Genomic DNA, 20,603 nt, shown 5'->3' with positions numbered 1-20,603 from the left:
CAACGTGCTGCTAACCCACAGCTCGAACTATTTTCCTCCTAGACCCCTAAGTACTTTATGCATGGAAATGTGTCATTTCAGTTACAAGTCTTTTAACTATTTGAAATGAGAAACTAATCAGTTATTGATGGTTGATTAGGCTTCATGAACTTCTAAGTTTGGACATACAAATCAGTTAACTAATTTGGTTAATTTAGATCACACAATAATGGATTGTAATAAAATAAAAACAAGGATCTCATGATTCATGAACAGATCGAGTGAGAAGGAAGTGCGCGTGAAGTACCAGTAATATGGACTAATTTTAACATCACAACTACATTCATGAGTTCCAAAAAGATCAAGTTATTTGTCATAGCTCAACAACCCCTTCTTTCTGGATCACTTTCTATAGGGCCGTGGAATTAAATAAATTGTTTATGACTTTGCTTGCTACATGGGCCATATTGGAGCTCAATTAATTCTAGGTTTGGTAATTGATCAGTCACATTGTTAGACTTTAGCTGGTGATCATTATCCTAGCAAGAAGATTTTGTAACTAATAGGATATATGGAACTTTGTAGATCGCACTTGGAAGAAAAATTTGGTCCCACCTTAATTTTATCATCTAATCTCTGTTTGTGAGAAATTTTATATATCATTTCATTGAATTTACCAAATTGTCTGAGTTAATTTACAAAAAAAAAAAAGGGGTTAAGATAGGAATATAGAGGACAAGTGCACTTATTGAATGTAGTTGGGAGTACATGAGATGGAATGCACGTGCAAAGAGGACTAGTAAAGCTTTTAATGGAGGCAATTGTCTGGACTTTTCGTAAGGGAGATGAATCACAGTTTTTCTGGAGCCTAAAAGACAGTTTGATATGCTGTCCCAATAGCAGCAATCATTCAATAACAGCAATCATGATGCCATGATAGATTTCAGGTGGCTGTTAGCCTTTAAAAAACTTACATATGAAACTAGAAAATGGAAACTCTAGAGACACCAATTTTTACACTCAAATTCACAACATCTTTAGTATTGTCTAGACTTTTCATGAGGGGAGATGAATCACAGTTTTTCTGGAGCCTAAAAGACAGTTTGATATGCTGTCCCAATAACAGCAGTCATTCAATAACAGCAATCATGATGCCATGATAGACTTCAGGTGGCTGTTAGCCTTTAAAAAACTTACATATGAAACTAGAAAACGGAAACTCTAGAGACACCAATTTCCACTCTCAAATTCACAACATCTTTATTATTGTCTGGACTTTTCGTAAGGGGAGATGAATCACAGTTTTTCTGGAGCCTAAAAGACAGTTTGATATGCTGTCCCAATAGCAGCAATCATTCAATAACAGCAATCATGATGCCATGATAGATTTCAGGTGGCTGTTAGCCTTTAAAAAACTTACATATGAAACTAGAAAATGGGAGATGAATCACAGTTTTTCTGGAGCCTAAAAGACAGTTTGATATGCTGTCCCAATAGCAGCAATCATTCAATAACAGCAATCATGATGCCATGATAGATTTCAGGTGGCTGTTAGCCTTTAAAAAACTTACATATGAAACTAGAAAATGGAAACTCTAGAGACACCAATTTTTACACTCAAATTCACAACATCTTTAGTATTGTCTAGACTTTTCATGAGGGGAGATGAATCACAGTTTTTCTGGAGCCTAAAAGACAGTTTGATATGCTGTCCCAATAACAGCAGTCATTCAATAACAGCAATCATGATGCCATGATAGACTTCAGGTGGCTGTTAGCCTTTAAAAAACTTACATATGAAACTAGAAAACGGAAACTCTAGAGACACCAATTTCCACTCTCAAATTCACAACATCTTTATTATTGTCTGGACTTTTCGTAAGGGGAGATGAATCACAGTTTTTCTGGAGCCTAAAAGACAGTTTGATATGCTGTCCCAATAGCAGCAATCATTCAATAACAGCAATCATGATGCCATGATAGATTTCAGGTGGCTGTTAGCCTTTAAAAAACTTACATATGAAACTAGAAAACGGAAACTCTAGAGACACCAATTTCCACACTCAAATTCACAACATCTTTAGTATTGACACCCAAGAGCATTAGCATTGAGAAGTATAAAATCCCCGAAATTGTTACTTTAGCACCATGCACACCAAAAACCAACTTTATTCGAGTGTGTGGGTTGGGATTTGGGGTCTATGGGTTAGGATTTTGGTGGTGGTGGTTGAGCTTCTGATGGTGACTGGGTTTTCAATGTTTAGGTTTCCTTGCTATTGTTTGGGTTTCCTTGGTTTTTGGTAATGGCTGGTGGTTGCTGGGTTTCCTTGGTGGTGGCCTTGATATCGGTTGCCTTGATCTTGGTTTCAATGGTTGGGACAAGTTTCAATGGTAGGTGGCTGTTAATGGTGGTGGGTTTCAATGGTTGGGACATTTTTAATGAGTTGCATGTTAATATAAAATTTAAGATATTGGGTGAGTTGTGAAATTGTATAGTAAAATAGATAAAGTAACTTTTTAGAGTGTAAAATAACAATTTTTTTTAGAACCCGAATGCAAATGCTCTAAGAATGTTGTAGATTTGGAAGTGGAATTAGTTGTGTCCGTAGGTGAATTGGCAACAAATTTCTATAAATTTCGTAAGGGCATTCATTTAAGTGTGGGGACGCAGGCCCAAATATCCTTGGGGCCTTGGGCCTTGTTCGATAAAGCACAATGGACCGAGAATAGATCAATAGCAAGAAAGACATAATACTTCGAACTTCACGAGCAAACTATGACCATGATGGCTGGGAGAGGTTGTCCGAGGATGAATAATACCTCAGCTAAACGCAATGAAGATCAAGATGTGCCTCCTGTCATCCAGGGTGATGTTCCAGGAAGTTCTATTGATAAAGACATTCACTATGAACGTACTGAAAGAATGGAAGTTAGGAAATATCTAAGGGAAAACTGTTGTCACCACATTAAATGCTCTGCAACTAATTTTCTAGCCACATTTATGTGAAGAAAATCCCTGAGCAGTGCTACCTTGGTTACCCCAACTTAAAGAGGGCCAGAAAGGGTGTCTGATGGGACAAGTACTCAAATAGTGGCCTGAATGATCAACAAATGGAGGGTCAAGATCATTCAAAGGGATATATATATATATATATATAATGGAAGAAACCCCTGAGGAAAAGGAGGAGGGAAAAATAGAAAGAGAAACACTATAGCAATCAAGAATTGAACTTGTAATCAAATTTGAAAATCAATATATAAGAACTAATCTCCTCGGACTGTGCCGATGACAGATTTCTTTAGTTTAATCAATCTATCTTCCTTTTCTTGTTATCTGAAGCCACTTTATTTGTTGTCCAACTCATTTAAGCCCAGTTTTTCAACCCACTCTTTACAAAATTATTATATTGGGCTTGTTGGGCCTAAACCGGTCCATCTTTTGGACGAGGAACCCAAATCCGGTCCTTACAAAAAGTACTATTTGATTTTGTATATTGAAAGGGAAATTACTACAAAATTTAGTATGGAATAATTGTTTTCATATTTTAAAATAAATTCAAATTCCTTTTTGATAAATGATTAATTTGAGTATATTGGAAAAATATATATTTTGTGTCAATTCTATTACTTATATTTGGTTAACTCTAAATTGATCCTTTTATTTTTCTTAGTATATTTAGTCTTGAATTTTAATATATTTTCATTTATTTATTCTAAATAAATTGGATTAATGCTTAGGCCCCCAAAGCTAAAATTTTGATTCCATCTCTAGGTCCACGATTCTTGGGCCACTACAATTTCCTTGTGAGGAAGAATTGATGGACCGTATTCTGTGTTTTTTGAGAAAGAATCCTTATAAGGAAGTAGAGAGGCCTCGGTACAATCATTTTTTCATCTCACTCATGCTTGCAAGCGGGCCTAAATACAATTTTTTTAAGGCAAATGGTGAGGGATTCTAATTGTTTTTGTAAAATTCTAATACCTTCCTAATATTACTTTTTATCTCCTTTTTAGTATATTTGGAGATTTGGAATGAGATGAGAGCAGAGGGGAGTGGAGGACAATGGTTCTTTGTTTGGATGTTTTATAATTAAGTAGGGAATGATAATAGATATATGTCCTTTTTGCTTGAGTGTTTTAAAAAATTAAAATAAAAATTAGAGAAAATTATAAGTTATTATGTAACGTGCAATTATAACCTCTTTTGTTCAATTAAAAAAATATGTATAAATTGATATCATAAATGCAAAATTGACCATTTTTTTTAATTATTTTAAATAAATAAAAAAAGTGAACCACTACCCCTTTAATTTCCCTCAAATTTTCTCCTTCGTTGAATATATATATGTGTGAAGGAACGAATCTCACCTTTAAAAGGTATTGTTCGCTTTGGGAATGAGCGATCACACACACTATGGTACACCATTCCTTAGCCCAAGTGCTTATAAGGCAATAGTGGGAGGCGTCTCTTCTCGATATAGGATTGAGCAAATCCATGCAGGTGGCATCGGCCTCCTTGACCCATTCCCAAAACAAACAATACCTTCTAAGGGAAAGATTCATTCCTCCACAAAAAGGCCAAGAAGGCCGATGCCAGCCGCACAGATTTGCTCAATCCCACATTTGGGAGAGACGCCTCCCACTCTTGCCTTATAAGCACTTGGCCTAAGGAAGGGTGTACCATAGTGTACTTTTTGTGGAGGAACAAATCTTTCCCTTAGAAAGTATTGTCCGCTTTGGGAATGGGTCGAGGAGACTGATGCCACCCACACAGATTTGCTCAATCCCACATCGGAGAGAGACGCCTCACATCTTTGCCTTATAAACACTTGGGCTAAGGAAAGGTGTACCATAGTCTGTTGATCACTATACCTTCTAAGAAAGAGATTCATTTCTCCACAATATATATATATATATATTCAAACAAGATTACTTAAATGTTATAGAAGAGAGTTAAATAGTTACTTTTTGGGGGGATTATATTCTTCTTCATTTTTTTTTTTTTTTAAGTTGAAGGCGGTTCTTGGCTGCTGACAAGAACCTGGACTTTATTTCTTTTGAATGTCCGCCGTAGGGGGGGGTAGGGGGGGGTTTTTTAAGTTGAAGGCGGTTCTTGGCTGCTGACAAGAACCTGGACTTTATTTCTTTTGAATGTCCGCCGTAGGGGGGGGTAGGGGGGGGATGTTATGGGATAAAGGATTATATTCTTCATCATCATCATTATTATTATTATTATTATTATTATTTAAGTTGAAGGCGGGTTCTTGGCTGCTGACAAGAACCTGGACTTTATTTCTTTTGAATGTCCGCCTACGGCGAACATAGTTAATGTTTTTGAAGATGACCTCAATGGAATGTTTTTAAATAGGCTCTGCCCTGAACCTAATGCAGATCTTTAGTTGTTTTTATGAATCGTCTTTTAACCAACCCAAAAAAAAAAAAAAAAAAAAAGTTGAAGGCAGGGAATTTGAACCTCGAGTGTTTCCTCATGTGCCAACCAGTTGAGCTTCTTCAATTGATTGAATCAAATAAAAAGGCTACAGATGTAGATTGAAAAGTTCATTTGTCATAGCTACAGCTACTAGTGTTATTTGCTATAGTTTACGTTTTTCTTGTTAATATTGTTGCTATTCATTCTGTCCCCCCTCGGTGTGCAGGAAAAACACAGCAGATCAAGTGATCAACTAAACTAGTCTCTGATCATCAAGCATTGACCATACACTCAAAAACAAAGAAGAAAGGTCCACAAACACAGTAATTTACCATTTTGTAGAGTTCCCAATTGGGAAGTTACAGAATGTCCCACAAATGTATGTGTGACTTTTCTATTTTTTTTTTAAAAAAAAAACAAGTTGACTTCTTACAGAAAATAAAAGCATAAATTAACCTCAATTATTACCAAAATAGGAAGCTACAAACATGGATTTGGAATTAGCCAGAGAAATGGAACTGCCACTGGGGCCAAACAATTCAAAGTTTGGAGGTTGCAACTTGTATCAGATCTTTCCTAAGAATCTTTCCTGACTGATTTTTGGGTATAGAAGTTGTAAATGCCACTCTCCTGATTCTCTTGTATGGAGCCACCTGTGAATATAACAGCAGGTTAATTGAATTTGTGCTTAGAGATACAATAGTACAAGTCGTATTATCTCATCAACCTCACCTGTCCTGCAACGAACTCCATGATTGCACTCTCAGATAAACTACTTCCCGCTTTTCGTACTACGTATGCCATGGGACACTGTCCAGCCTCCTTATCAGGAATTCTAAAACACAAGAAATTACACTGAGGGTCCCTTTTATAAGAGATTTTAAAGTACTTAGTCCTAAGAAAATCATGTTCAATTATTTTTTTTTTATATGATGCAAAGTATTCATAAATTACAACGAAAAATAACAATATATTGTATTGATAAAAATAATAAATAAATAAAATAAAATAAAAAACTAAGACTAAGTTTCTTATGTCAATAAAGATTAGAGAAGAAGATTTACGGTATGACAGCAGCGTCCAAGATTTCTGGATGAGTCAGTAATAAGGCCTCTAGTTCAGCTGGGGGGACCTAAGATGTCAAGAGACAAATCAGCATAGTTTTCAAGAAAAAATTTTCATGATAATATAATTTGAAATTCCTTTCTAAATGCAAGATCGAACTGTAGTTGCATCCTTATCATATATTGCTTTGAGAATTACATCCTCATCATACGTAAAAAAAAGCAGAGGAATTCCAGAAAGAAGGCCAAATTTAGAGAACTTCAAGTGATCAATGTCTCACCTGATATCCTTTGTACTTAATCAGCTCCTTCAACCTATCAACCACAAAAATGAAGCCATCATCATCAATGTAGCAGAGGTCTCCAGTTTTTAACCATCCCTCTGCATCAAGAGTATTTGCTGTTGCTTCTACATTACCAAAATAACCTGCAACAACAGCATTCCCAGTTTCAATAGAAGAAAATGTGACCTGCTGTTGATATAGCTGAAGCTCTCATACCAATTTTATTGTAAGTGTGGTTAATTTTTAGCGGGTTTATGTGAAAAAGAAATAGACAAAATAAAATCAACAATAACATGGGAAATACAAAGTTTCACTAGTTCAAGCATAAACAACTGAAAACTCCAAATACACCCAAAAAACTATCTCCAGGTTAGTTTAAGTCTTATAGTAGGAACAGTGGTACAACATAGATTCTGTTAACATCACGACCAACTTTTATGGTATCTATTCCCATGCGAAAACAAATTTCCCAGGCATGCCAATGCAAAGAAAGGATCCGATGAATGGGAAAAAGCTATAAATTCTATTATCATGTATTGCACAAATCTGGAATAAACACTAACAACAAAATGAAGGAACAATCAGAATAGATGTAACATATATATGTTATATGTATACAAACTTATATGTGAATCTTTTAATGAAATCCTGTATTAGGGAACAGGGACACCGACAAGAAAATGCCTATGAGATTGGATAGTTTAAGATATAATAAGAGTAAAAGATCCAGCTACCACTAGCCACACTATAAGGCCAGTTCAATACGAGTTGCAACGTATCCCTCTGCTACCATACTTTTGATTCATAGAATACCAGCCTAACCATTTAAAACATGGCTTACTCACACAAAGCAATTTAGGGGTTTAGGAATATTTGATAGCTCAATCTCTAAAAATCAAGTAAGATGATAAATACTCATAATATTATAAGACAGGACCTATCAAATTGAGGAATCACATCATATGTTCTGAAAATCATGTAGCATATATTCCAAAGACATACACGGTCAAGTGGTAACAATTAGGATATTTTTACAGAGTCTAGGGTCTAGAGACTCCTTACAGAAGCAAAATATCATAGACCTTTAATTTTATATATATATATATTAAAAATGGATTTCAAATGACTTATGTATTTTTTAAAAATATATTTGTCAGCTTCGGAAAAAACAATGCACCCTTAAATATAAGACTAATAATAATCCACTTCTAGACATCACGAAAGGACTTGCAAATAAAATCAGAAACAGATCGCTATAGTGCTATTCCTATTCACGTTTGCTTTATAAGTTTTCAGCTTTTCATCTCATGTCTAGAATTATTAATCACAATGGTCCCGTAACAATCATTCTCTTTTAGGCTGCATGAAATGTGGGGCCTTATGCTAGCCATAGTAAATTATTAATTTATTAGGACAAAAATTAGTGCACATTGTGCACTGCAAAAATATACTTAAGTCACGTTTTTAGTTTATTTAAGTGAGTGAAATAAACAATACCCAATTTATTATTCCAAGTTCCAGCAGCAACAACCAAAATAAATTCAATTGTCCGTTTGGTATTCTCGGTTCTGTTTATTTGCTTAGTGTATAGTGTATAGAATGATATAGATTTTGATAGATTTTACAAAAAAAAAAAAAGTTAAAACTAAAGTATTGTCCCAAACATAAATAAACAGCTCTAATAATACATCAAATTTCTCAATATACTAAAATAAGTGATGGATAGTAGAAAATTTTCTACCCACTACTGATTATAAGAACCTATAACTTTTTATCCATTACTCACATTCTATCATTTTAACTAGATTACTCACATTCTATCATTTTAACTAGATTACTCGCATTCTATCATTTTAACATGTTATGAAATTTGATGTGAAACAGATTCAGTGAAAACAAATGTATAGCAATACAACCAATTCTACGATGGCGAAGACTTAAAAATAATACTTAAGTGTTATTTTTTAAGTTCTTCTTTTAAGATTCTAAATTTTTACACATGAGATAAAAATATATTTTTTTAATTAAGTGGATAAATCTTAATAGGGAGAGGTAATAAACATCACTTATGTTTTTTTCTTTTTCTTTTTTTTTTAAACAAAAAATAAGAGGCTTTATGGTTATACTTTAGCTCAGGAAACCAGGAAGTGGCACAGATCCTTATTTTTACCTGAGTGAGAGTCACCTCATTTCTACACACCTACCTAATGTACCCACCAACAATTGGCTGTGGAGGGGATGTATTAAACTTATATATTGAAGTGGTATATAGTATAAGTGATTGTTTAAAAAAAATGGTGGGCCATAATCACTTGACTATGGTTGTCCTAGGCTATCGATAGTCTAATAGTATTATTATATTTCCACCATACGTACCTTTCATGATAGAGCGACCTCTGAGCCAAAGCTCACCGGTCCGGTTCACCGGCAACGCCTCACCAGACTCTGGGTCCACAATCTTACCCTCCATGTCTGGCGACAACAACCCAGCCGTACCGTACCTCCTACTCTCCTCCAACGAGTCCGTAGAAGCCCCAACTCCCGTTGATTCCGTCAACCCATACCCCTGAAGAATAGTCACCGTCGGATACCTCTCCACATACCCTTCTATCACCTCCTTACTCAGCGGAGCTCCGCCTGACAAAACCGACTGCAGCGAACTCAAATCGTACTTCGACCGTATCTGATCAGCACCGTTCACCAGCGCCACTAGAATTGGCGGCACCAGCGGGAGGTACGTGATTCGGTACTTCTCGATTGCTGAGAGCATATCGTGCATCTCGTACTTGGAGAGAATCACGACCGTTGTTCCTGATGCGAGCAGCGCCAAAGCGAACACTGCTAGACCGTAGATGTGAAACATAGGGACGGTGCAGATGAACCTGTGGTCCCCTTCGGTTAAGTTGAACCGTCCAAGTACAATTTGGATCATCGCTATCAGGCTCTTGTGCGAACCCACCACGCCTTTGCTGGCTCCGGTGGTGCCGGAAGAGTAGAGCAGTGTCGCCGTGTCGTCCTGGTTGACTCGGTCCCTGACTCGCCTCTCACTCGGCTGCTTTTTCAACATCTCACTCAAAGTGGTTAAGATTTTCGCGCTTTTGACATACTGTTGTGAAGGCTCGTCTTCGTCGAGGAGTACGATAGGGAGAGTCGACTCGGCGAGTTTGGGGACGAGTTGGCGAGTCGTGAAAGCGAGGATCGGTTTCGAATCGGCAACTTGCTTGCCGATTTCTCTGGTGGTGTTGAGGGGATTCGTGGTGGTTATCACGGCGCCGATGGACATAACAGCCAAACACACGACGGGGAAGTAGATAGAGTTTGGAGACAGTAGGAGGATGACGTGGCCTTTTCTGACGCCAATATCGGCGAGACACGTGGCGACGGAATCGACGGCTCTCCAGAGATCAGAGAAGGTGAGGTGGCGGCCTGTGGAGGCGTCGATGAAGGCGATCTTGCCATGGTGGGCCCGGGACGATATGAAAGTGGTGACGTCGAGGGAATGATTGGGTGGGTGCGGACACGGCTTGCGTTTGCTGTAGAAGATAGAATTCGATTTGCAGAAACCACTTCTCGGATCGATGGTCACGTTTTTGTGAGACATGGTAGTCAAATTTTCTATGATCTTCTTTCTGCTTCTTTGTGTTGTGTCTGTCTGCTATTTTAGCTTCTACGTATAGACAGTACTGCCCACTGTTTTTTTTATAGAGGGATTTGAATATTTGACTTTGTGCTCGGAAGTGTCGAAAGAGTTTACATTGGTCGGAATCGGAGGCGTTAAAAGGGACTATCTACAGCCGTTGGATGGGTTTTAGGTGATGTTTTTTACGAATGAGATCTGTTGAGGCGTCACTGTCCGTATATTTTTTGTCTTGACTCATGATTTAATAACCTCGTTAATTGTGGGGGTTTATCGTAAAATGCGTAATAATTTTTTATTGAAAAATGATAACCTTAAAAATTCATTTAAAAAATTTTACAAAAAATTTAAATAAAAATAATTAATATTTTAATAATTTTTTTCTTTCTTTATAAATAAAAAAAAAAAAAAAAAAAAAAAAAAAGTCCCAGCCGTGAAACTTTTCTTTTTATATATATTGAATTCAACCAAAAGTAGCGAAGCTTAGCCAAGCCATGATTTCATCAAATTTTCTAGTCCCCATCTTATCTAAAATTTCCCAATCTTATCCCAATCTTATCTAAAATTTCCCAAATAAGATGCAATAATTAGCTTATATATTATAAAAATAATTCTCAAAAAAATTATCTTAAATATTTTTTGTAAGGACTCAGTTTAGAAAGGTTCCCCAATAATACATTTTTAGAGAGTGGATCGATAGTTTAGGCCCTAACAGACTAGAAACGGAATATAAATCCCCTCTTCTTCCCTTGAAGGGGAGTGAGCCCAGTTTACAACTAAGGATAGCTCCTCGGCACTCGTCCGAGGAGATCCCTTCCCAGAAACAGGCATAACTTCTTAGCCCTTCTCTGTCATTCTCTTTTCCTTTTTTTGGACTTGATTGCTTTGCTCGCCTCTCTTATATAGTTCTCTTCCTCTTATCCCCTTCTTCCTTCTGTTGATCATCCATTAGTTTTCCCTCTGACCGTCCGTCCCATCACAGGTCTTATCCGTACTCAAGTGGCTCACCATAATCGATGTTGCCCTGTCAAGGGGTTACATCCTCATTAATGCGGCCAGGGGGGTTAGGTGAGCGCATTCAATGCAGAGGTGACAGCTCGCCTAAGGCTTGCTCCTTCGCCGTGCTCCCGTCGCCGACGCGTGGCACTGGGCCCTCTCCTCCTCAGATATTCAAGGAGTCTCCTTTGGTGGGTTGGTGCTCGTATTCTTCCGAAGTCTCGGACGCCCAAGGACGAGGTCATCCTCGGATATGTTCCTCGGGGGTTGGTCCTCGCACTTTCATCCTCGGACCCTTCATGCATCCTCTGCGTGAGCCATTGGGCCTAGCTTGGAGTGGGCCAAGGCCACCTGTTTTTCTGGCCCTACAATAACCCCTCAAAATCTTGCTGCACGCATCCTCGGGCGGGGAGAAGGATTTTGACATCCTCGGCCTTACCCCCCGTCAGCACTGGGGTCTATTCATCTGCCCTAGGCACGTCGCTGACATTTCGGAGCGCGTAACGTGCCCATCATTAAATTCAGGCGGCTTCGTGCTCTCCACGTCTAATGAGGCGTTACCAATCCAACGGTGAAAGTTTGTCTCGCATTTATGGGCGGAAAAACCCTCATAGCTCTTCGATTTGGGGTATAAATACCCATACGAACCACTTCTTCATGTTCCTTATTTGCAATCAAGCATTCTCGCGCATCCTTCCTGAGTTCAGACACACTCTTACTTACATCTACAGCACAAAAAGCCTGTCCGAGGAGCTCATCCTCTTCCCAGTAAGTCGCTCTATCCCTCTCTGAGCTCTCTCCCTCTTTACCCCTTCTTCTACTTCGCCTGTTCTTTCTTAGTTCTTTTAGGCGTCAACTGGGATGGGTAGGTTTAAGAAATACGTCGATACTGAGGAGGCGATGGAGAAATTCATCGCCGACTACAGAATTTTCGGCAATGTAGGTCTGAGATACTGTGAGGACGAGGACTGGCGCTTACACAGACGGGAGGGCGAGGTGGTAATTCCCATTGTCGCCTTCCTTGAAGTGGGGATGACGATCCCCATGGGGCCGGTGATGAGGGACTACCTCATGCACTTCCGGTTGGCCCCTACCTAGTGTGGGATAAACGTCTTTAGAATTCTGGGCTGTGTGAACGCCCTAAACGAGAAGATGGGGCTAAGGTTGACCCACCATGACGTGAACTGGTGCTATAACCTTCAGCTCCTTAAGGGCAAGTCTTATTACCTGAAGACGAGAGACAACAGGGTGCGGCTCATCCAATGCCTCCTCGAGTCCAGCAAGGGGCTAAACAAGGATTTCCTCATCGTGTCGGGGGAGTGGCACGATGGCCTTCACTGCCCAACAACAGAGGGAATACCAGGTGGGGCAGTGGGAAATAGGAGGGGTTTCAAGTTCTCGTCTTTTTTCTTCCTCCTTTTTTTTTTTTTTTTTACAAACGCGGTGGTGCTTTCCGTTTGCAGACCCACACGCTTTTGAGCGCCACTTCCATTTGGTCAACCGGGAAGATTTGTAGAAGGTGCTGAGGGCGTCGGTTTATATAAACGAGGACGACAATCAAGTTAGGGCGGCCCAATAAATCTTGGGGTATAAACCTGTCCAGAAATCATTCCTGGTTCCAAAGCACGTGATTCGAGCCAACGATCCTCGGCTTCAGAGGATTACTGTGACCGAGGACGAGTTTCACCTCCCCGAGGAGCCCTCAAAATCAGAAGTTGTTACTGTAGCCGTCCCTTCTTCTTCCCAAGCATTCGCCGAGGCTGCCGAAGAGGATCCAGAGAGAGAGGAGGACACGTTCGACGTTTTCGCACAGCTTGATCAGTCCGAGGACCCTCCTGGGGACTTGGGCGACCCTTGTTTGACCGAAGCAGACCTCCTTGCTTCAGAAGCCCCTCTTCTGCCAGCGATGGGTTACAAGAGGAAGCCCACCACCAGCTTGTTGAACCTAATTGAAGGCCAACCAGGAAAGTCCCAGCAGAAGCTTCCCCCTCCTCCTCCGAAGACTAGGTCGACTTCCGCTCAGCAGAAGTTTCCCCCTCCTCCTCCTCCTCCTTTCCAAACAGGCCTGCCTTCTGAGACCGTGCCTGCCGACCCCAAGAAGAAGAGGGATAAGGGCAAAATGCCTATGGAGGATAAGACGATGTCCTTGCAGGAGGAGGACAACACTCTGCGGCCGTCCAAGCAGCTTAAGATAGGCGGCAAAAGTCAGGACAGGCAGGTCGACACCACCTCGTCCGAGGCCCACGCCTGGCTCCCAGCCCCAATGCTCCATAGGGAGCCCCTGAAGGATGATACCTCCCCCAGGGACTTCAATGAGGGCGAAGGTGTGCACGTGGCCGATGCGCTGGAGAGGTGCCTGCTGCTCCCGGAGGACATGGCCGAGCTGAACTCTTTGAGGAGCAAGCAAATCTTCTTCAGCCTTAAGCGATATATGGGGATGGTAAGGGCTATAACTTCGACTCTCCTCCCTTTCTTTTCCTTTTCCCCCTTTTTTCTTTGTTGGGCTTATAGTGCATCGGTTACTCTGGCAGGCTGTCCAGGCCATCTATAGGTTGGAGGGGGCGGCGAACGACCAAAGGAAGGCCCTCGACCAGGAGTGTGATTAGCGCTTTCAGGCCACCCTGGCTCTGAAGAATTCCGAGGCCGACCTCGCCAAGGCCCAAGAGGACTTAAAGGCGATGACCAGGGCTCAGGACAGTGTAGTGTCTGGTCTTGAGGGTGCCCAGAACCAGTCCAAGGAGTAGACAAGGCACCTGGGCAAGGCAGAGGAGCAGTTGCAAATCGCGAGGGATCTGATCGCATATCTGCAGGCTAAGGTAACTGCGGTCGAGGAGGCCCAAAGGGAGGCAGAGTGGGCCAGAGACCAGGCTTGGCGGGCTAAGGACAAGGCAAATTTTGGCAAGGCGATGGCCCTGACTGCCAAGGAGGAGGCTGAGACCGCAGCCTACGCTGAAGGGGTGGTTGAGGTAGAGACCCTCTATAAAGCTCAAGTCCCGGGGGTATGTAGGCGATACTGCTCCCAGGTCTGGGCTGAGGCCTTCAAACAAGCTGGGGTGGAGGCCTCATCCGACCTGTGGAAGGCGGAGAGAGTGTACTAGCCCCCTGCTATCCACGAGGTCGCCCTTGATGGCGTTAAGGCTGGGGAGATTGTTGAGGAGGTGGGGGCTGCTGAACTAAGGGGGCATCCGAGCAAGGAGGTGCCCCAAGAGATAGTGGAGGTCCCTTCCGATGCTCAAATTCCCCCCACCGAGAAAGCAGCTGTTCTCGCCGTGCCCTTTCAGGGCGTCCCCTTAGGCCAGGGCTCGGAGGACCCAGGGGTTGCCCTTGTCCAGCCTGAGCAGAAGGAGTAGATTCCCTGGCGCCTTGGTTCATCCTGCTTTTGTCGCTTGCTTGACCCTTGTCTATGCCTTTATGTCATTTTACTTTATTTTGTTATTCTTCTCTCTTCTATTTTTATATAAGGTGGCTCTTGCCACACGACCTCTATGGACACTTTGTTGTAATGGGAGTTTAATTTCCCTTTCTATTTATTTTAATTGCTTATTTGTTTACACGCTGCCTGCTTTCCCTCTTTTCTTTTGATTTGCATGATTTTAGCTTGAATTATATGTCGGCCAATTGCGCTAGTGACAATGATAAGGGGAAAGAATGTATGCATGGGCAGTCCTCTTACGTCTCAAGGGTTAGGTAGGGCTTGATCCTTTCCTGACTTAGGATATTTTGAAGTAGTTAGTTTCCCCATAGGATTGAGTCTGAGGACCATGCAATGCCTTGGTTCTGTCTAACACTTAAGATATTTTGAAGTAGTTAGTTTCCCCGTAGGCCTGAGTCCGAGGACCATGCAATGCCTTGGTTCTGTCTAACACTCCCATTCTTCTGTAAGTATCTAGTTTCCCCACAGGTTTGAGTCTGAGAACCATGCAATACCTTGGTTCTGCCTAGTACCCAGGTATAGCTGAGTGGTTAGTTTCCCCATAGGCTTGAGTCCGAGGACCATGCAATGCTTTGGTTCTGTCTAACGCTTCCATTCTTCTGTAAGTATCTAGTTTCCCCATAGGTTTGAGTCCGAGGACCATGCAGTACCTTGGTTCTGTCTAGTACCCAGGCATAGCTGAGCGGTTAGTTTCCCCATAGGCTTGAGTCTGAGGACCATGCAATGCCTTGGTTCTGTCTAACGCTTCCATTCTTCTGTAAGTATCTAGTTTCCCCATAGGTTTAAGTCTGAGGACCATGCAATACCTTGGTTCTGTCTAGTACCCAGGTATAGCTAAGCGGTTAGTTTCCCCATAGGCTTGAGTCCGAGGACCATGCAATGCCTTGGTTCTGTCTAACACTTCCATTCTTCTGTAAGTATCTAGTTTCCCTATAGGTTTAAGTCCGAGGACCATGCAATACCTTGGTTCTGTCTAGTACCCAGGCATAGCTGAGCGGTTAGTTTCCCCATAGGCTTGAGTCCGAGGACCATGCAATGCCTTGGTTCTGTCTAACGCTTTCATTCTTCTGTAAGTATCTAGTTTCCCCATAGGTTTGAGTCTGAGGACCATGCAATACCTTGGTTCTGTCTAGTACCCAGGCATAGCTAAGCGATTAGTTTCCCCATAGGCTTGAGTCCGAGAACCATGCAATGCCTTGGTTCTGTCTAATGCTTCCTCTCTCGGGTCGAACTATGGCCTTACACGTGGCGTTGACCTCGCCTTCCATTCAAGTCCCCATCTTTTTCATTTACGAGGCGTCCCTTGGCCGTTCGCGCTCCGCGCTTGAAGTTTCGGTGCGCGAGACACGCCTTCATTAATATCCTCGTGAATTGATACAAATCCAGCGGTCTACGGTCCCCTTGGGATTCGGTATCTTCGTGATTAGTACTGTTGATAATTCTCTTTTCGAATTCTGTGTGGATTAATTCCCACCAGTCTTCATCCTTTATATAAGGCTTTCCGGGGGAAAGGTTTCTCCACACTCCATGAACTTCCCAACGCAACTAGAAACATGTCCCTTCAGCTCCCCGAGTCCCTTCAATAACCCTGCCAGGATTGTGACCAGAGTTGGAAAAGATGGGGCGGCCCTGGGCGGGTGTGAGGACACACGGGCCAAGAGCCGTCGTGACCGCAGCCCCCACTAGGCTTCTGGTGCGGCAGAGTCTAGGCGTAACCCTATGGTGCCCTGCGTGGTGGCCAGGAGGGATGTCCCTGAAGTACCTAACGTTCCTCCCCGAGGCGCACCCCTGTCGGAGGAGACGCGCGAAATCATGTCATGGCTGGTGCCCGAGTGTTGCTGTTTCCAACGGCCGACGCTCGTGAGGATTGGAGAGAATCGAGGGAACGTCATGGGGGAGGGCTTCCCGGAGCACCTGCGTCGGCTCCTCTCTTTGTTCCAGCTCCGCCGCACCGGACAAGGAGTTGTTGGTGGCCTTGAAGAAGGCTAGCCTCAGCCCCATTCCCTCTAGCTAGTTTTAGAACAGGTTCATCTGGGCCTCTGTTTGTAGAATTAGCTTGTAAAGTTAGTTGTAAAACACGCCTGCCTAAGCCTCTGTTTGTATCTTGTACCTTTTTGTTTAATAAAATAATATGAAGTTCCTTTTCTTTTCTGTTGAATCTTATATTTTGGACCTTCTGCTTTTCTGCAATGTTTGTTTGTTTTCATATTTTTTTTATGCGTCGCCACCAACCTTCTGTAAAATGACTACTTAGGAACGATCGCCCGTTGCGCCTGCTAGTGCACTAATCCTTCCCACAGACAGCGCCAATTGTAGGACTCAATTTAGAAAGGTTCCCCAACAATACATTTTTAGAGAATGGATTGAAGGTTTAGGCCCTAACAGACTAGCAACGGAATACAAACCCCCCTTCTTCCCTTGAAGGGGAGTGAGCCCAGTTTACAACTAAGGGTAGCTCCTCGGCACTCGTCCGAGGAGATCCCTCCCCAAAAACAAGCATGACTTCTGAGCCCTTCTCTGTCATTCTTTTTTCCTTTTTTTTCCCCTTGATTGCTTTGCTCGCCTCTCCTATATAGTTCTCTTCCTCCTATCCCCTTCTTCCTTCTGTTGATCATCCATTGGCCTTCCCTCTGACCGTCCGTCCCATCACAGGTCTTATCCGTACTCAAGTGGCTTACCACGATCGATGTTGCCCTGTCAAGGGGTTACATCCCCATTAATGCGGCCAGGGGGGTTAGGTGAGCGCATTCAATGCAGAGGTGACAGCTCGCCTAAGGCTTGCTCCTTCGCCGTGCTCCCGTCGCCGATGCGTGGCACTGGGCCCTTTCCTCCTCGGATATTCAAGGAGTCTCCTTTGGTGGGTTGGTGCTCGTGTTCTTCCGAGGTCTCGGACGCCTGAGGACGAGGTCATCCTCGGATATGTTCCTCGGGGGTTGGTCCTCACACTTTCATCCTCGGACCCTTCATGCATCCTCGGTGTAGGCCATTAGGCCTGGCTTGGAGTGGGCCAAGGCCACCTGTTTTTCTGGCCCCACATTTTTAATAATTAATTATCTTATATATATTAGATATATTCATTATCCATTTTTTTAGATATAATTTCAATTTATAGCATTTACTCGATAATAATTATTTTTTAAAGACATGAATTTATAAGTAGAATTCACTAAAAATAATTTTTCCTAAATAATAGAGTAAAGGAAAGTTAACAAATGTACTAAAGATATTTTGTAACATCATCTTATTATCTTATGATATCATAAAATAATTATTTTATAACGTCATCTTATAAAATGTCCTTTTTCTTATAAAGAAAAACTTATGAAATGTCCATCTCATATTTGGTAGATTTCACCTATTTGTATGGAACTCATATTTATTATTTAGAACCCAACCCTAGTGGTCAGGGGAGGTCCTTTAATCCAAAGACTAGGGGCCAATGTTAGGGATCTACAAATTGTGGACAAACCAATCTTTACCTTATGACACTATTTTATGGGATGTCCATCTCAAATTTAGTAGATTTCACATATTCACAAATTATGAGAGGGAATAAAAGATGCTCCATGAGATAATTCATACAAATAATTTTCCCTCCATGAACCTCACAACTGTATATAACTCATACCTTATGAGATAAAAGGATGCATTAATGAAAAACATGAGATAGCTTCTCAATAAAATGAGCACATATATTTAGTAGGATTTTTTTTTTCCTTTAATAATAAGAGTTAATGCTTAAATTACTAATTTTTATGGAGTAATAATGACATTACTATGAATGTTTTTTGACTCTTAGATCTATTAGTAATCAATGGTCTATAAAAGGTGTAACTTATAAAGTTACATATTTTTTACACCGTAAATTTTTAAAAGATCTAACGATTGAAAAAACATCATTAAATGTTATTCCTTTTCCCCTCACTACCTAATTAATAATATAATATATATTTTTTTTCTCTATTTCCTTATTAATTTCTTTCCATACTTTTTTTTTTCCTTTTTCTTTCCACCCGTAGAGCACAATATCATTTTTTTTTTTCTTTCCAGCCATTGAAGAGCACTATATAGTTTTGGTGTGGGCAGAAACTTCAATATGAGTTTGTTTGTTTTTTTTTTTTTACAAGATAGAAATTATACTATAACCTGATTTAAGTGTATATGTGTGTGAAACTCTTCTCTAGAGACTTGAACCCCAGTCCTTACCCCCCACACCCTACAAAGTATTTATACTTGTGAAGTGACCACCGCACCAAAAGTGTGCGGTGGTGTATGAGTTTTGAATTTGAGATGTTTTGTTACTTTTATATTAAGACTTTGCTTTATTTCTATAGCTAACAAGCAACACATGCATAGTCTTTGCGTGTTGGTTTGAGTTTTAGTCTTTAGATACACTATTGTATTTAAAAAATCATACTAACATTTCTGCTGTGCGCCTGTGCCCACAACGAAACTATGAGATGGGTTATAATAACCTAAAAGAAATAAATACAAAAAGCCCATTGATATAAAAAATAAATAAATAAAGGAAAGAGGGAAGTGCTAGAGGTTTAATTTAGCAGGAAAAGAAAAATGATAAAACATGGACGCGACTTCGATTCCGCTGTTAAAAGCAATGAAAGAAAAGTTCAATGTTTTTTCATTCCCAATATTTATTCAGGAAGTTGCTTAGAAGAGTCCAAATTCTCTGTCTCATCAATTGTGCTCCACTTTATGTTCCACCAATAAAATTTGAACAGCTAGCATTTCTCATTAAATGAGGCTAGTTGTCTCATTTAATGAGAAAGGCTAGCTGTTCAAATTTTATTGGTGGAACATAAAGTGGAGTACAATTGATGAGACAGAAGATTTGGACTCTGCTTAGAAGAAGAAGAATGGCGAGTCTAAATCCTCTGTACCACTTTTTGTATACCACTTTATGTTCCACCAATCACTACTTGCCATGTTTTCATTTTACTTTCCATATAGAATAACTGAAGTTTAAAATGGAAAGCAATCATACACATGGTAAATAGTAATTTGTGGAATATAAAGTGGTACACAAAAAGTGGTATAGAGGATTTGGACTCAAGAATGGCTGGATTTGGAGGGTGGAGAGACTCATTTAATGATTCATCACTTATTTTTAGAAAGTTGATGAGATGGCTAATAACGTGTTTTTAACGGTTGGATTTAATAAAAAAAAAAATATATATATATATATATGTATATATATATATAACTTGATCATAAATTCATAATTATGCTATCTCATTTAACAACATAAATTCATAAAAGGTTTTTTTCTCCTTGACCAAGTACAGCTAGAGTGTTTTATGCCAAAGTATTACCTTTTTAGAAAGAGATTAAATTCTATAAGGATGTAGTGTAAAACTCATATTTTACTCCTCCAATCCTAACATGCCACATCATCTTATCACATATTTAAGAATAAACACAATCACACTCAATCAATTCTAATACCCATATATAAATCCAACCAAATTGGGAATCTATTGAGATGTTATTAGGTATGATAGGATGTATTGAATTTTAATAAATTTTAAATAAAATGCTAATGTGGCAATCACTTATTGGATGGTGTAAAACATAGGTTTTACACCCCATCCTTATAGAATTTAATCTCTTTCAGGAAACCGAGTTTCAATATATATCTTATAAAAACAATATCTCTCTATAATTTGTGAAAAATAGGGATTAATATAAGTTTTAATTAACTCAACTAGTAAAAAATTTTATCATCAAATAAGGGATATGATTTCAAATATTACACATGAAA

The 20,603-nt window shown here is 40.4% G+C and overlaps 1 protein-coding gene across 1 annotated transcript; it reads right to left on the bottom strand.

The window, feature by feature from the left end:
- Nucleotides 1–5,719: 5,719 nt before the first annotated feature.
- LOC112034166 (probable CoA ligase CCL5) lies at nucleotides 5,720–10,475 on the bottom strand. Its single transcript, XM_024066957.2, has 5 exons — nucleotides 9,135–10,475; nucleotides 6,756–6,901; nucleotides 6,475–6,542; nucleotides 6,143–6,245; nucleotides 5,720–6,063 (listed from the first exon to the last, which is right to left on the bottom strand). The coding sequence occupies exons 1-5, from the start codon at nucleotides 10,357–10,359 to the stop codon at nucleotides 5,950–5,952; spliced, it is 1,656 nt and encodes a 551-aa protein (XP_023922725.1). The 5' UTR covers nucleotides 10,360–10,475; the 3' UTR covers nucleotides 5,720–5,949.
- Nucleotides 10,476–20,603: the final 10,128 nt, after the last annotated feature.

The sequence above is a fragment of the Quercus suber genome, unplaced genomic scaffold (assembly GCF_002906115.3).
Source record: "Quercus suber isolate HL8 unplaced genomic scaffold, Cork oak 2.0 scaffold_265, whole genome shotgun sequence".
NCBI lineage: Eukaryota > Viridiplantae > Streptophyta > Magnoliopsida > Fagales > Fagaceae > Quercus > Quercus suber.
The sequence above is the reverse complement of the archived record's forward strand: the minus strand, read 5'-3'. Positions and strand labels throughout refer to the sequence as shown.